At 39.0% G+C, this 17,699-nt stretch overlaps 1 protein-coding gene across 1 annotated transcript in view; it reads left to right on the top strand.

Moving 5' to 3' along the window:
• Positions 1–17,699, top strand: part of RANBP9 (RAN binding protein 9) — an 87,754-nt gene that overhangs the window by 14,845 nt on the left and 55,210 nt on the right. The window contains 1 exon segment of the mRNA XM_032861424.1: positions 252–363. Within this exon segment, the coding sequence (XP_032717315.1) occupies positions 252–363 (112 nt within the window).

Below are 17,699 nucleotides of genomic sequence, written 5' to 3'. Positions count from 1 at the left end.
TTTGGTAGGCTCAGTGTGTTCAGATTCTGAAAGTGTGTTAATCTAGTAATAGTGTCAAGAGTCCCATGACTAACCCTGGGCTACTTTACATATTGCATTGTAATGACACATGTTTAATTGAGTCTTTATATGTACTGATAGGAGCAGAAATGTCTAGATACCATTCTAAAAACTGTATTTCTTCCTGAATTGTTTTAGATTTTCCTTGAATATCTCATTTGATTTTTTTCCCCTTCCTGTTTCCTATGCAGGTCATGGCAAAACCCCAAAAGACGCAGCGTCTGTTCGCGCCACGCACCCAATTCCAGCGGCCTGTGGGATTTATTATTTTGAAGTAAAAATTGTTAGTAAGGGAAGAGATGGGTAAGTGTACATTTTGGTGGGATAAATTGTTTGCTGTTCTTGGATAGTTATTTTTGTCTTGATTTATAATATTTATGCTGTAATTGGAAAATGGGAGTCTCGGAGATATTGGTAATTGGTAAAGTAGGATCTGAATGTCACAATGCAGCAGGTTGGATACAGTCCTGCTTTAATACTAGTTGAAGCTAATACTTGAGTTGGTGAAATAACCAAGTTTTTTGGTCCGCTTGTCATTAAATTGGAGCACTGGAATTAAACAACAGAGACAGTGACTCATTTTCCATGCCTTGTCTTACACTGCCCTTTTCTGAATTCTGCTGAGAACTTAAATCTTCTTAGAGCTAGTTAACCAAGGCCAAAAGGTGATTCATAGGTATTTCACAGGGGGTGGCACTTAGACTCTTGCATTTAGATCAGGGAAGTATGTTTGTATGCTCTCAACTTGAGGGGATTCCCAGGGATTAGGATATGGTGTAAAAACTTCCAGGTGAGAACTCCATGTAGCTTCTGGAACCAACTTCTCTAGCATCGCTTTTCAACTTGGGATCAGTGTATCGTATGTGAGTGTACCTCAGAATCGCTTACGGGACTATTACAAAGATAGTAATGTGGGCCTTACCCTCAAAGTTCCTAAATCACTATTTTCAGAAGCAGAGCTTGGGTAAGAGAGGCATTCTTGAGTAAGCGTCACTGGGAATTTTGGTGCATATTTCTGATTAAGAATTGATTACCTAGAATCACTAACTCTATCCTATGGTATTTCCTGGTAACCTCATTGTGGTGTCAGAGGTCCTTTAAAGCATCCATAGAGTCATTAGTCCAGCTCCCAAGATAAACTTACTGGGTGAGTTGGTCCAGTTGAATTAAGAGTTATTAAGCTGACCTGGATTTGAAGTGAATCATTTAACCTGTTAGTGCTTCTTCTGTGTTTAACTGAAAAAAATAAATATGTTTAGTAGATGATTCCTCCTACTTTATTTGCTGAATATTTTCATTCTCAACAGTATGGAAAGTAGAAAGTGCAGCCTTGGAATTCATTGATGACTTTTTATTGAACAGCCTTAGTTGTCTCAGGGTGATCAAGCCAAAGATAAAATCAGAGAAGCCAAGGATAAAGTGGTTGAGAGACCCTAGATTGAAACGGGCACACGATTGTAACCATTTTTAACTCTACTGCTGCCTGAACACTCAGCCAATTCTTCTTATACTTAAAATTATACCGTCAGCCTCATTCTTGCTGATGTTGCTCCTGATTATTCCCAGGGTTCTCTTCACCTTTTTGCTCCACGTGTTTGTCTTTGCATGATCTTGACCTTACCTTTTCATGGCTGCAAACAACCTGATGAGCGTCGAATCTAAAACTCCCATCTTGGGTTATTCCCTTGAGCTCTAGACGGATCTGTCTAACCCGATGTTTGCATTTGCCTGTCCCACAGGTATTGCAGTGTCGCTTGTTTTAAGTCTTTTTCTCAGCACCAACTTGCTTAGTGGTTTCACTGTTGCTAGAAACTTGACAACTTCCTATCTCTTACTTTGTCCATCTCTATGGCCTCTGCCTCAGGTTTGCTAATTAATCCCCTAAATTATCTAGGTGGTGGGTTCTTTGGTCTCCCAGTTGCTCCCTGTTAAGCTCTTACTTCACTCTGCAACTGTTATCATCCTTCTTTCAAACACAACTGACTTGTGTCTGTCCCTATCTTGAGATCATTTGGTACCCCTGTTGCTTTGAGGGTAAAGTCTGAAACTTCTTAGCAGGGTCTTGGAGGATGTGACTAACTCCTTTGTAACTTTTCAGTCTCATCTCTTTGTTGCCAAGATCTCTCATTCATCTTTTTTCTCCCCATTTTTAAAATTAACTGATTTTTACATAGAGTAAAATGTATCATTTTTAGTGTGCAGATCTGTGAGTTTTGACAGATGTGCGTATTCATGTAAGCACCACAGTCAGTATACAGTTGGTCTTTGAATGATGCAGGTTTGATCTGCACGGATCTACTTTATATGCGGACTTTTTTTTATAACTACAGCACAGCCCTGGAAATATATTTTCTCTTCCTTGTGATTTTCTTAATAACATTTCCTTTTCTCTAGCTTTATTATAAGAATGCAGCATATATTACAATGTACAAAATACGCCTTAACTGTTTACAGTACTGGTAGGGCTTCCAGTCACCATCAGGCTATTAGATAGTTAAGTTTTGGGGCAGCAAAAGTTATATAGGATTTTCACCTTGTGTGGTGGCAAGGGTGGGGGGTGGGTGATCCATGTCCCAGCACCACCCAGTTGTTCAAGGATCAGTGATCAAACAGTTCTGTCACCCTCCACAATTCCTCTCTACCCCTTTGTAGACGATTCTTCCCCATCTCTGAGTGATGACCATTGATTGGTCTTCTGTCTCTATGGTTTTGCTGTTTCTAGAATGGCGTATAAATGGAGTCATAGTATGCAGCCTTCTAATTTAGGCATCTTAGTGTAATACATCTGAGATTCATCGCTGTTGTTGCATATATCGGTAGATCGTTCTTCTTATCGCTGATTGTATTGGCTGAGCCAACCACAGTGTGCTTACCCACTCTTCAGTTGACGGACATCTGGGTGGTTTCCAGTTTTTGGCAATTAGGAATATAGCTACTATAAACATTTATGTACAGGTTTTTGTGTAAACTTGAGTTTTCATTTCAGTTGGATAAATATCTAGGAGTGGGATTGCTGGATCGTGTGTTAAGTGCATTTTTAACTTCACAAGAAACTGCCAACTTGTTTTGCAGAGCGACTATACTAGTTTGCATTCCCACAAGCCTCGTGTGAAAGTTCCTGTTGCTTTGCATCCTCTGTAGCGCTTGGTGTTGTCAGGCTTTTTAAAAAAATTTTACCTCTCATTATAGGTATCTTAGTGGTTTCTTACTGTGGTTTTAATTTACATTTCTTTAATGATGAATGATGTTAAAGAATCTAATTTTTATCTGCTCCCCCTTTTTTAACAAACACAGTAATACCTTTATTTTGAATTATTTTTAAAGATTTTATTTATTTATTTGAGAGAGGGCATCAGCTGGGGGGGGTGGTTGGTGCACAGAGCGGGATGGGGAAGCAGGCTCTCTGCTCGGCAGGGAGCCTGCTTCCTCCTCTCTCTCTGCCTGCTTGTGATCTCTCTCTGTCAAATAAATAAATTAAATCTTTAAAAAAAAAAAAGAAGTGACCTACAGATATTAAAAATACTGAATTGACAGCTGAACTGAATGGAATATTTTGTAGGGCATTTCTCATTTTGTCACTTACTCAGGTTAAATTCAAGGTCCTTATACTTCATCTCCTTCATGAGCAGTGGAACCTTTAACTGGGGCATCCAGTTAATCTCCATTTCCACTTGGATGCCCACTTAGACTTGAAGAAATAAGCCCCAGAAAATAGAAAGTAGGATGCTAAACGGAGTTGAATCGACATCAGATGACCCCAAACAAAGGGGGAACAAGCTTCTTGGGTTAGAGCATACGCCCAAGGATCTGTTTCTAGTCAGAATCGGCTGTGTGTGTGGGGGGGGGAGTGCATCACCATCAGCTCCTGTTTTACTTCTCTGTACAGGCGGGCTCAGGTTTCTAGTTCTCTCTGCGGGCGCTTTCCTTCCTTCTTACATTCACCTTCCCCTGTCCCTTTGCCATTTGCCCCCTTAACGAATTAGCTGTAGTTTAGTTTAAAGATACCTTTTCGGTGGCACTCGTCCTCCCCCAAATAGGATTATGCCTTTCATATGCCTCCTTCACATGTTGGCCAGACAGTAATTATAATATCTGTGTGTTTCAGTTGTTTGCCTCCTGGTGGTCTAAACTGCAGGCGCAAGTGTAAGCAACTATTTTATGTTTCTGTCACTGCAGTACTGACTTGATAGCTAGCGTTCCTACGAGTGAATAAATGAATGAGAAACTGTACTTCCCTCCTATGTATTCTTGGAGAAAACTGTTGTATCTTTGGGCAGATCTTATTTATCCTTCTCGTACACGCTTTGACTAAGTTCTCGGTCTAACCCCATATGCTTTTGAAAGGGGAGCACGATCATTTATGGAAGAAAAGCAAGTCATATTGCTGATTTTGGGCGAGTGACACCTTTTTGGAGATGTATTTAACTGTATCAAGAGAACTAAAACTTCCTTCCTAAAATCCCAACTTCTTTGTAAAGAATGGACCAGAAAGAGGAGCTGTTAGTCACTTTTCAGTTGCAGTGATAAATGCTCATCTGAGAGTTTAATTAGACTTAAGATTTAATTTTCTTTTAAACAGTGTGTTTGGGGCACTTGGGTGGCTCAGTCGTTAAAGCATCGGACTTCGGCTTAGGTCATGATCCCAGGACCTTGGGAAGGAACCTGCTGCTCCCTTCCCACTCCCCCTGCTTGTGTTCCCTCTTTCACTGGGTCTTTCTCTGTCAAATAAATAAAATCTTTAAAAAACAACAAGAGGAACAACAAAAAACAGTGTGTTTATCCAGGATTTGAGCAGGCAAGTAAATATTTAGGTCCAAGAACTTCATTTAAGATAAATCGGTCAGTGCAGCAAATTTCTTCGTGACATAGTAGGAGTTGATACCTCTTAATTTATCTGTGATGTGTGTTATTTCTAGGTCTGCGTTGGAAAATTAGGACTATGACTATGATAGTTGTTACTTGGTACCTTATTGCCTAAGAAATAAGGCTTGAAGGAAGTTTCTTTTAGTGAGTGAAAGAAATAATGTATTTTGGGTTTTGCCTTGGATTTTCATTTAAACGAAATACATTTGTATGTGTTCAGGAAAATAAGCTTATTTATTGGGACACAGGAGCCCAGGTTTTATAATGAATTTAAAAATAAATTTCTAATGCATTCCATAACAAAAGGTTAAATCATCTATCACCTTGTCTGCATAACTTTTTTTTAGGAGACATATTTAAAGGCTATATATTTGTGTATTCTTTGTTAATGATTGTTGACCATGAAGATGAATTTCTAAAAGCAGTCTTTGTCTGATGGATCTACTTACAGTGCAGGAATTTTGTTCAAGTTTTGAATTATACATACTAATACAGGCAGTGAAGATACAGTTAATTTTAAATGTGAGAGGCGATAAATTTTTTATTTGAATATTTTTAGAGTTATAATTTATTATGAGTATGCCACTTTTAGCTTTTCAAGCAAAATGTTGATGCCGCTCTGCTAGGGGTTCAGGAGGGACCAGCAAGAAATCCAGTCTCTGTGTTCACTCCTAAATTCTTCTGCTGACAATAAAGTACACTCCTCAGAGTGTTCCTTCTATGCTTGCTGACTTTCTGGATTATTTGGTGGGGGAGTGGAAGAGAAATAAAGGCCTCTCTTCCCGTTCAGTTTTAAAAGGCTATAAAAGGTCTTTCCTTCTGGTTTCAACGGGAGGTAAGCAGCAGATGGAAACACAGTGAACAGAGGAATGGAAGAAATGAACAAAGGCAACAAGTAAGCGATGTGTTTATTAACTTAGCAAATATATATTGAACACGTATGATGTGTCAGGTATTGTCAGCAGCTGAGTATAAGTATGAAATTATTTTATCCACCTGTTTCTTATCCATGCTTCTCAGTAGAGGACCTGCCACTTAGTAGAAACTCAGTAACTGCATCAAGTGAACTAAATGTGGGTCCTTGCCCACAAGGAGTGCCAAGAAGCAGACTTCAATCACTCTCAGTTAAGACCTACACTTTAAGAAGTTTGGGTGTAGTACCAAAAGACAACTTATGTGCGGAGAAGCAGAAAGGATCTTTGGTTGGTTCTGTTTCAAGTGTATTCTCAGTGTACAGGGCAACGCCGGGCAGAAGCCGGTGCCAGAGGAATCTGTTGACTGAGCGGAGGTAGGTAGGGATAACGTCTTTTCTTCTGTCTCGCCCCCAGCCCTGCACCTCGTACAGAGTGCGTGTTAGGGATTTGGTATTGATGCAGTGATTTGAATACTTCTTTTACCTGCCTTTTGAAACGGGAACCAGAGATAATGGGAACTGTTTGTGATGCTGAGCGAAGTGTTATTTAACTGAGTACCCAGCGGGTATGGGAAAAGGGACCTAGAACTTTATCACCGTTGTGTTTCTCAAATTACCCTTGTGTTGGTTACCGTCAGTGCGGTTAATCTCAAATCATCCTTACCCCGCCCCCTACTTCCATCAGTTATCTTGTACCCAGCAAATGCGCATGGATTTTAAGAACCTTTTTTGTAGTTAGGAAGTAATGCATTCTTAATGCCAAAGGAGGAGTCAGACAAGTCCTGTAAAGCAGAAAAAAGCACAACTATTTTAAAAAGGATCTGCAGTCCTACCACCCATGATGGTTTGTGGTATGTTCTCCAGGACGTTCTTTTCTCTAGTCAAACAGATTTTAACATTACTTTAAGGAAAAAAAATAGTCTTAAGATGTATTTGAATAATAAAATATTCTCACATGTGCCACTACCTATACTTTACCTTAGGATGAATTTGATGCAAAATTCAGAGAGAAAATCTCTTTAATAATGTCATGAAAATACCCATAATCTTTCAATACAACTGTAAGACTGTATAGCTTTGTCATAATGAGTATGTTTCTTGAAGTCCTTCGTTTTACTTTTTCAGAACCAGAAAACCAGTTTGTAACCAGTCTGTGTTTATCTCAGATACACGGACTGCTTGCTGTTTGCTCACTGCTGGAATCATTTAGGCCAAATAGAGCATTTCAGAATAAGGAGAGATGGTCTTTAGGTCCTAGACCTTTTGACTCTTTGTCAGTCATCTGACAATTTGGATAGGTTTTTCAGGAGGAGTGGTTGAAATGTTTACAATGATTATAGAGAAGTAATTGTTCTTGGTTAGAAGCACAGGCTGCTAAAAAGTTGAGCTTCTTGTTAGTGTTTCTCTTGTTATGATTTAGATGGTACAGATTCCTTTTACTTTTTTCTCTTTTTCAAGATTTATTTATTTGGGGGTGCCTGGGTGGCTCAGTGGGTTAAAACCTCTGCCTTCGGCTCAGGTCATGATCCCAGGGTCCTGGAATCGAGCCCCACATCAGGCTCTCTGCTTGGCGGGAAACCTGTCTCCCCCATCCCCCCCCCACCTACTTGTGATCTCTATCAAATAAGTAAATAAACTCTTTAAAAAAATTTTTTTTTTCTTTATTTGAGCAAGAGAGTAGGGGGAGGGGCAGAGGGAGAGAGAGAGAGAACCCTCAGGCCGACTCCTGGCTGAGCGTGGAGCCTCACGCAGAGCCGGATCCCAGGACACTGAGCTCATGACCTGAGCCTAAGGCCGCAGTTGGCTGCCCAGCCAGCCGAGCCCCCCCACCCTGCCACGTGCCCCGACCATGCAGATTCCAAGCAGTTTTCCTTCCCAGCATCTCAGACATACAGAAGAGTTAACACGGTCAACACCCATATGCCCCAATATTTAGATTTTAGAGTCAGAATTTTGCTGTATTGGCTTTATTACAAACAGGTCTATCAACCCATCTTCTTTTTAAATGCATTTCAAGGGAATTTGCAGAATTTTCACACCAGTTTTACTTGAATTCTCTAGTTTTACCCTTGTATCTTTTTTTTTTTTTAATCTGAAGATCATTGTTCCTGATGTTATTGACATAATTTTTCATTTGTTTTGTAGTGGAACATAACTATATCTAAGTTAAAATACTGATATTGTTGCTAAAAAGAATGTTGATTACTTTTTGATTTCTTTATAGGTTTTTTTTTTTTGTCTTTAGAATATATCCTATTGGAAATAGATACTCAAAAACTGAGCTTTAAAGTCCCTTGAAGTAATTCTTTTGTGTTTCTACAACTAACTTGACATACTAGTTTCATTTATTTAAATTTCTTAGGCTCTTAGGGGTTTCTTTTTTTTTCTCTTCTCTCTTTTTTCTTTCTGTTTTCTGTAATTACGTAAAACATTTAAACATTGCATTGGTCCAAAATTAAAGCCATACCAGAAGGTATTTCACAGAAGTTTCATTTTCTCCTGGTTGTCTTCCCCATTCCTGCAGGTAATTAATTTTTTTTTATTAGTTCTTGGTTTTCTTTCCAACATTTCTTTTGAATATACATTTGACCCTTGAATTGTATGGGATACTAGGGTGCTAAAATCCTCTGTGCAGCTGAAAATCTAGGTATAATTTGGGGCTTTTTGTTTTATTTTTTGCCTGATGGAAAGTTATTTATTGCCTGGAATGTGCTGTTATGTTTGTAAGTTTGGAGTTGGCTGATCTTTTTTCTGATATATAGTTGACACACGGTGTGTGACTCTGTAGCTTGAGCCGTGCTCACCGTCAGTTTGGCTCCCATCTGTCACCATACGACACTGCTGCAGCATTATTGCCTGTATTCCCCATTTTGTGTCTTTCATCCCTGTGATGACTTCAGTCCATAACTGGAAGCCTGTGCCTCCCACTCCCCTTCATCTTGCCCGTCCCTCTACCCCTCTGCCCTCTGAGGAACCTCCATACTGTTTTCCACAGTGACTGCACAAGTTTGCATTCCCACCAGCAGTGCACGAAGGTTCCTTTTCCTCTGCATCCTTGCCAGTACCTGTTATTTCTTATCTTTTTCATTTCAGCCATTAGACAGGTATAAGGTGATAATCTCTTTGTGGTTTTGCTTTGCATTTCCCTGAGGATTAGTGATGTTGAGCATCTTTTCATGTTTCTCTTGGCCATCTGTATGTCCTCTTTGGAAAAATGTCTGTTCAGGGCTTCTGCTCAGTTTGAATTGGATTATTATTTTGCCCCCCTGTGTTCCTTATATATTTACTTTGAATATTAACCATTTATCAGATACATCATTTGCAGATAATTTCTAACACTCAGTAGGTTGCCCTTTTGTTGATGGTTTTTTATTTATTTATATTTTTTACTATGCGAAGGCTTTATTTATTTATTTATTTTACTATAGTCCCAGTAAATTTGCTTTTGTTTCCCTTGTCTCAGGAGACCTGTCTAGAAAAATGTTTCTAAGGCCACTGTCAGGGATTCCTGCATATGTTTTCTTTCAGGAGTTTTGTGGTTTCTGGTTTTGCATTTAGGTCTTTAATCCATTTTGAGTTTATTTTTGTATATGATATTAGAGAGTGGTCCACTTTCATTCTTTTGCGTGTAGCTGTCCAGTTTCCCAGCACCATTTATTGAAGAGACCGTCTTTTCCCATTGTACATTCTTGCCTCCTTTGTCTTAGATTTAATTGTCCATAGAAGTGTAGGTTTATTTCTGAACCTTATATTGCGTTTCACTGATCTGCATGTTTATTTTTGTGCCACATACTGTTTCGATTACTCTTTCATACTGTATTTTGTCATCTGGGATTATGATACTTCCAGCTTTGTTCTTCTTTCTCAAGATTGCTTTGAGAACATTCAGGGTCTTTTGTGGTTCCATACACATTTGAGTACTGTTCTCCTTCTGTGAACAATGCTGTTGGTGTTTTGATAGGGATTGCATTGAATCTGTAGATTGCTTTGGGTTGTATGGACATTTTAACAGTATTAATTTTTCCAGTCCATGAGCATGAGATAGTTTTCCATTTCTGTCATCTTCTGTTTCTTTCATCAGTGTTTTATAGTTTTTCAAGAGTACAGGTCTTTGACTTGGTTAAGTTTATTCCTAGATATTTTATTTTTTGATGCAGTTATAATTGGAGTTGTTCTTATTTTTCTTTGTTACTTTGTTATTAGTTATAGAAACACAAGCAATTTCTGCATGTTAATTTTGTATCCTTCAACTTTACTGAATTTATTTATTCTATTAGTTCTTGGTGGAATTTTTAGGGTTTTCTATGTATAGTATTACGCTATCTGCAGATAGTGACAGTATAACTTCTTTCTTACCAGTTTGAATGCCTCTTATTTTTTTCTTGTCTGATTGCTTTGACTAGGACTTCTGAGACTGTTGAATGAAAGTGGCTGGAGTGGCTATTCTTGTCTTATGCTGATCTTAGAGGAAAAGATCTCAGTTTTCACCATTGATTATGATGTTAGTTGTGAGGGTTTTTTTGGGGGGGGTTGTTATTGTTGTTTAATATTTTATTTACTTATTTGAGATAGAGTGAGAGAGAGACCATAAGCAAGGAGGAGGGGCAGAGGGAGAAGCCACCAGTATGGGGCTTGATCCCAGGACTGGGAGATCATTACCTGAGCTGAAGACAGACAGATGCTCAACCGACTTAGCCACCCGGGCACCCCACTTGTAGGCTTTTCATATATGGTCTTTATGTGTTGAGGTATGTTCCCCCTAAACCCACTTCGTTGAGAGTTTTTATCATAAACGGATGTTGAATTAGGTCAGGTGCTTTTTGTGCTTCTGTTGAGATGATCATATAATCTGTATCCTTTCTCTTGTTAATACGGTCTGTCATACTGATTGATTTGTGTACATTGAGACATTTTTGTTGCATCCCTAAAATAAATCCCACTTGATCATGGTGAATGATCCTTTAATGTATTGTTGAATGTGATTTGCTACTATTTTGTTGAGGAAATTTGCATCTACGTTCATCAGGGATATTGGCCTGTAGTTCTTTTTTTTTTTTAAAGATTTTTTAAATTATTTATTTATTTGACAGAGAGAGAGAGATCTCAAGTAGGCAGAGAGGCAGTCAGAGAGAGAGGAGGAAGCAGGCTCCCTGCGGAGCAGAGAGCCCGATGTGGGCCTCGATCCCAGGACCCTGGGACCATGACCTGAGCTGAAGGCAGAGGCTTTAACCCACTGAGCCACCCAGGCGCCCTGTAGTTCTCTTTTTTGGTAGTGTCTTTGTCTGGTTTGGGTATCAGGATATTGGCCTTGTAGAATGTTTGGAAGCTTTCCTTCCTCTTCTATTTTTTGGAATAGTTTGAGGAAAGTAGGCATTAACTCTTCTTTAAATGTTTTGTAGAATTTACCTATAAATCCATCTGGTCTTGGACTTTTGTTTGTTGAAGGTTTTTTGATTACTGATTCAATTTTGTTACCAGTAATCAGTCTGTTCAGAGTTTCTGTTTCTTCCTGATTCAGTTTTTGGAAGATTGTATGTTTCTAGGAATTTACCCATTTTTTCCTAGGTTTTCCAGCTTGTTGCTATATTCTTTTTTGCAGTATGTTTTTTAACCCACTGAGCCACCCAGGTGCCCCAAAGATTTTATTTATTTATTTGACAGAGATCACAAGTAGGCAGAGAGGCAGACAGAGAAAGAGGTTCGGGAAGCAGGCTCCCTGCTGAGCAGAGAGCCCAATGTGGGGCATGATCCCAGGACCCTGAGATCATGACCTGAGCCAAAGGCAGAGGCTTAACCTACTGAGTCACCCAGGCGCCCCTGCAGTATGTTTTTTTTAAAAGAATTTATTTATTTAGAAAGAGTGCATGCACAAGTGTGTGGGGAAGGGCAGAGGGCAAGGAAGAGAGAGAATCTTAAGTAGACTCAGTGCCAGGTGTTGATCCCAGTGCAGGGCTCTATCCCAGGACTCTGAGACCTTGAACTGAAATCAGCAGTCAGATGCATAACCAACTAAGCCCCCGCCACCCTGCAGTAGTCTTTTATAATCCTTTATATTTCTGCGGTGTTGTTACTTCCCTTTCGTTTCTGATTATTTGATTCTTCCCTCTTTTTTTTGATGAAGCTGCCTAGAGGTTTATCAGTTTTTCTTTTCAGAGAACCACTTCTTGCTTTCTTTAATCTTTTCTTTCTTTTTTTTTGGTCTCTTTTTCATTTATTTCTGCTCTTCTGATCTTTCTTATTTACTTTTACTAATTTTGGGCTTTGTTCTTTTTCTAGTTCCTTTGGGTGTAAGATTAGGTTTATTTGAGAGTCTTTTTGGTTTCTTAAGGTAAGCCAATATCACCATAAATTTCCCACTTCGAATTGCTTTTGTTGTGTCCCAGAGATGTTTGGTCTTTTGTGTTTCCATTTTCATTTCATGTGTCTCCTTGTATTTGGTTTCTTCTTTGATTTCTTCATTGACCCATTGGTTGTTTAGTAGCATGTTGTTTAAGCATCCACGTGTTTGTATATTTTCCATTTTTTTTTTTTTAAGATTTTACTTACTCATTTGAGAGAGAGCGAGAGTTAGAGTATAAAAGGGGGAGAGGCAGAGTCAGAGGGAGAAGCAGACTTGATCCCAAGACCTGGAGGTCATGACCTGAGCCGAGGGCAGAGACTCAACCATCTGAGCCACAGGTACCCCTTCCAGTGTTTTCTTGCGATTTGATTGCTGGTTTCATACTGCTGACGTCAGAAAAGTTGCATGATATGGTTTCAGTATTCTTAAATTTATTGAGACTCTTTCTTGGCCTACCATGTGATCCTTCCTGGAGAATATCCCATGTGCACTTGAGAAGAATGTATATTCTGGTGTTTTTGGCTGGAATATTTTGTATATCTCTAAGCCCATCTGGTCATTGTGTCATTCACACTGATTTTCTGTCTGGATGATCTATCTATTGGTGAAAGTGGGGTGTTAAAGTCCCCTACTGTTGTTTTACTGTCCATCTTTCCCTTTATATCTGCTAACATTTGCTGTGTATTTAGGTGTTCCAGTGCCAAATGCATAGATATGTACATTTGTTATATCCTCTTACTGAGTCGATATCTTTTTTTAATTATGTAGTAGTACGTCTTTGTTTCTTGTTACAGTCTTTGTTTTAAAGTCTATTTTGTCTGTTAGTATTGCTACCCTTGCTTCTCTGTGTATAACTTTTGATTCCCCAGAAACTTAACTACTAATAGAATACTGTTGACCAGATTTGTTACTGATAACATAAACAGTTGAGTAACACGTATTTTATATCTGTATTATATGTTGCATTCATACAATAAAGTAAGCTAGAGAAAGGGAAATGTTAAGAAATTCATAAGGAAGAGAAAATACTTTTACAGTACTGTGTTATAAAAAATCCATGTCTAAGTGGACCCATGCAGTTCAAACCCATGTTACTCAAGGTCAACTGTATAGCCAAATATGCTTTGGAAAACTCTGAACAGATAGCACAAATAAATGATGACAGTAGTTGCTTCTAGATAGGGGAAGTGGTTAGCTAGAGATAGGAGTGAAAGGAAACTTGAAATATTTTTGTTACTTTTGATTTTTTTTTTTTTTTTTTAATAATGTGGTCTATCTTCATTGCTCTCTTTTGGGGGAAAGGGTAGTGTAGTTTTACCTTTAGAAAGTTACTTTTGTACTAACACAACCCCCTCCTTTTAAGGTGATCTCTTTTGTGATCAGTAATGAAATTAGCAAGCAACCTCTTCATTTCCCCTCTCTCTTCCCTAGTATCTTGGGGCCCCAGGGGAGGGGCACTTAAAAATTTCTTACTGATACACCTGCAGTAAAAATCTCCTTTTTGGGAAGGGGATATATAGTTCTGTGAGTTTTTACAAATGCTTAGAGACAAATGCTTAAGTCAAGAACAGAACTATTGCCTCACTTCCCCAAATTCCCTCTTACTGCGCCCTTTATAATCAGATCCTCCTTTCACCCCTACCTAACTTCTGGCAACCACTGATGTGTTTTCTATTCCTGTAGGTTTTTTTTTTTCCCCCCTCAATTTGAAACCAGAATGCCATATAAATGTAACCCTTTGAGTAAGGCTTTCTTTTCAGTCAGCATGATGCATTTGAGACTCATGGGGGTCCAGTGTATCAAGAGTTTATTCTTTTTTTGGTAAACTCTCCCCCATTTTGTTATTCTATTATATCTACATGTTGTAAAAAAAAACAACACATAGCTTTTGCATACACAACTCTGTTACCTCATCATTGAGTGTCAGTTACAAATGTAGTATGTTTAATAATACTCTGTACCAGGCCTTGGGCCAAAGATCATTCTTTAGAGAACTCAGGAAGAGCTCGTGGGAACAACATTGAAGTCTGGTTCGGAGTTGTTTGTGACTAATACATCCATTTTATTTGAAGGTTTGACTGGGTATAAAATCCCTGGCATGTATTTTTTTGAGCTCCATAGACTTGGATGTGAAGTATCATTATCTTATGCCATCTTTTTTTTCCTCATAAGAAAATTGGTTTTGGAGCACTTGGGTGTCTCAGTTGGTTAAGCATCTGACTCTTGCTCTCAGCTCAGGTTGTGAGTTCAAGCCCCACGTTGGGCTCCATGCTGGGTATGGAGCCTAATTGGGTTTAAAAAAAAAAAAATTGGTCCTTCATATGGGTGGTCAAAGATTTTTCTTTAAAGAGCTGCTTCTGAATGTATCTTGGTGTTAACTTTTAGGTATGGCCTTAAATGATAATTTCAGGTCTTCTTTTATTTCAGAAAGTTTTATCATATGGTAATTTTCAGTATTTTTTCTATTCCATTACATAGGTTTTGGGGGGGGGGACTCTAATTATAAGCATATGCTGGATCTTCTTTGCCTAACTTCTACATCATTTGTTCACAAAACCTTTTATTTTCCTTCTTTGTTTACTTAGAAAATTTTCTCTATTCTGTTCCATTTTTTTCTGTGGGGACTGTTCAATGTTCTATTTAGTTTGTCTTCACTTCTGATACAGTTTTTTCTTTTAGTTCTTACTTAATGCAAGTAAAAACACTATTACGCTACTTACTTGTATTATGAAATGGACACTTCGTATTAAAAAGTCTTAAAGAGGGGTGCCTAAGTGGCTCAGTTGGTTAAGCGTCTGCCTTTGGCTCAGGTCATGATTCCAGGGTTCTGGGATCAAGCCCCTAATTGGGTTCCCTGCTCAGTGGGGAGTCTGCTTCTCCCTCTGCCCCTCCCCCTCCGCTTGTGCTCTCTCACTTTCTCTTTCTCAGGTAAATAATATCTTTAAAACGTCTTAAATATCCAATGTGAATTTTAAGTTCTAACACTTGTGGAGAGAAAGGTTATTGCTGGAAAAATCAAACAACAAAATATACCACAATCTGTATGGTTTTGTAGGTTCACCTCACTTGGTATGATGGATAGTACCTGTAAAGTTTATAAAATTGAAAGGTGAAGCAATTTTTTTTCTTTTTTTAAAAGATTTTATATTTATGCAATCTCCACACTCAATATAGGGCTTGAACTCGGAGCCCCAAGATCAAAAGTCACATGTTCTGCCATCTGAGCCAGCCAGGCACCCCAGAAGTGTGAAGCAATTTCATATTAACTTATTTGCATGATTTGGAATTGCCGGTGTTTATTGTTCATCAGTTTTATGGGGACATGTTGAGAAGTAAGAATTTCGAGTATGGAGTACAATATAAAGAATTGATTTTGGTGTTTTTTTTTTTTTTTTTTAAGAATTGATTTTGTTAGCCAGATATTTCACTTTATTAGTAGAGTCATAGTTTAGTGCCCATGAGGTAAAAGGATTTCTTTCATACATAAAGTGTGATAAATTATTTTCCTTTATGTTTAACACTATAACAGGCTACTTTAAAAAGTCAGGAAATCAAGTTATGTTTATTTGTTGTTGTAGTTAACTACAGATGCAATTTCCTTGACAAAGGATTGTTGAAGGAACTCTCAAGCTAGTATTCTGGTTTCGTGGATCTTCACGTTGTATTGTCTTAATTATTACTTAAAAGGCAGGATAACGAGGTACCTAAAGGCTGTCTTCATAACCATAGCCACTCCTTAATTTAAGGTATTTATTTTTAAGGTATTTATTTTTATTTTTTAAGATTTTACTTATTTATTTGAGAGAGCACGCACAAGCGTGGGAGGCAGGGTGGGAGGGGCAGAGGTGGGGGGAAGCAGACTCCCCCGCTGGGCAGGGATCCTGATGTGGGGCTCAAAAACAGGATCCTGGGATCATGAGCTGAGCTGAAGGCAGACACTTGAACTTGAGTTGGTCTGAAGGCAGACCAACTAAGCCACCCAGGCACCCTGGTACTACTATTTTTATAGCTCTTTTAGAGGTAATGGGAGAAGTATGCATCTCAAAGGTTGATGTATGTTATTGTGGACTTTCCAGAGGCAAGTAGTAGAGCCTGTTTGGTTTTCCAGGATCTTTCTGCTTTAGGAGAAATGGGGGTGGATTGTAGAGAAAGAAAGGTGCAGTGTAGAGAACGAGAGGTAGCTGCTTTGCTCTCAGTGGGGGATTAGAATTGGAACAAAATTTTGCATCATGGAGAAGAAATCTAAATGCTTTAGGTTTGAATAGTAGTATTGTGGATAATTATTTCCATTTTCCTTTACTTCTCAATTTCTTACCTTAATTCTGTTAGCTTGGGTAGTAGTCTTCTAGTGATTAATACTTAATTTGTAATATTTTAGATACAAATATTCTCGAATTGCTTTTGTGTGGTAATAGTGGCTTCTGAGAATGTACGTGTCGGATATGGTATGGTAAAGTTGTTACAGCTGCAGGAGGAAGCAAGAACAAGGCTTGGAAGGAAGTTTATTATGCTCGCAGGTCTCAGAGAGGGAGGTCCCACATGCTGTGAAGGGTCCCAGGGAATTACTGAGTTTGGGTCAGGTGACAGAAGATAGGAGTTAAGGGCTTTAGGTCAGAGCCTTTATTGGGGTTCCCAAGGGAAGGGCAAAGCAGGGCGAGACTGAACAGTTTAGGAGAAGCTAGTTTGAAGGAATTGGGCGGGCTTTGGGCTATTGTGGTGGTCTCTGGTTTTCTGGTCCCTGACCCTGGGTTTAGGTCAGGGGAAATACTGATGTGATACTGTGTGTGAAAGTGAGATAAGAAGCCAGCTGGGCCGCAGACTCAGGATTGGCTGGTTTGTGTGTGAGAGATGACAGGAAGCTTTTTAAGATGTTCAGGACTTATAAAATACAAATAGTAAAAAGCGTGACTAGTTTAATGGTCAAGTGAAGTTTCATATGTTTCTTCTCTCATAAAATCTGAAGTGTTCATAATCTTTCAGAACCTTAGCTCTCCAGACAATTGTTTTTGTATTTGTTTTTAAGATTTTATTTATTTATTTGACAGAGATTACAAGTAGGCAGAGAGGCAGGCAGAGAGAGAGAGAGGTGGAAGCAGGTTCCCTGCTGAGCAGAGCCCAATGCGGGGCTCGATCCCAGGACCCTGGGACCATGACCTGAGCTGAAAGCAGAGGCTTGAACCCACTGAGCCACCCAGGCGCCCCCCCCCGATAGTTGTTTTTTGTTTGCTTTTTTGGTTGACTTCTTTTTTTTTTTTTTTAAGATTTTTTTATTTATTTATGAGAGAGAGAGAGAGAGAGAGCGCAAGCACAGGCAGACAGAATGGCAGGCAGAGGCAGAGGGAGAAGCAGGCTCCCTGCAGAGCAAGGAGCCCGATGTGGGACTCGATCCCAGGACGCTGGGATCATGACCTGAGCCGAAGGCAGCTGCTTAACCAACTGAGCCACCCAGGCGTCCCTTGGTTGACTTCTTAACTGACTTGGTTAATGATTGTTTTTGAACCCTGAAGTATGCATCTTTTAAAA

The sequence above is a fragment of the Lontra canadensis genome, unplaced genomic scaffold (assembly GCF_010015895.1).
Source record: "Lontra canadensis isolate GAN:19392208 unplaced genomic scaffold, GSC_riverotter_1.0 scaffold21, whole genome shotgun sequence".
Lineage (NCBI taxonomy): Eukaryota > Metazoa > Chordata > Mammalia > Carnivora > Mustelidae > Lontra > Lontra canadensis.
The sequence above is the reverse complement of the archived record's forward strand: the minus strand, read 5'-3'. Positions and strand labels throughout refer to the sequence as shown.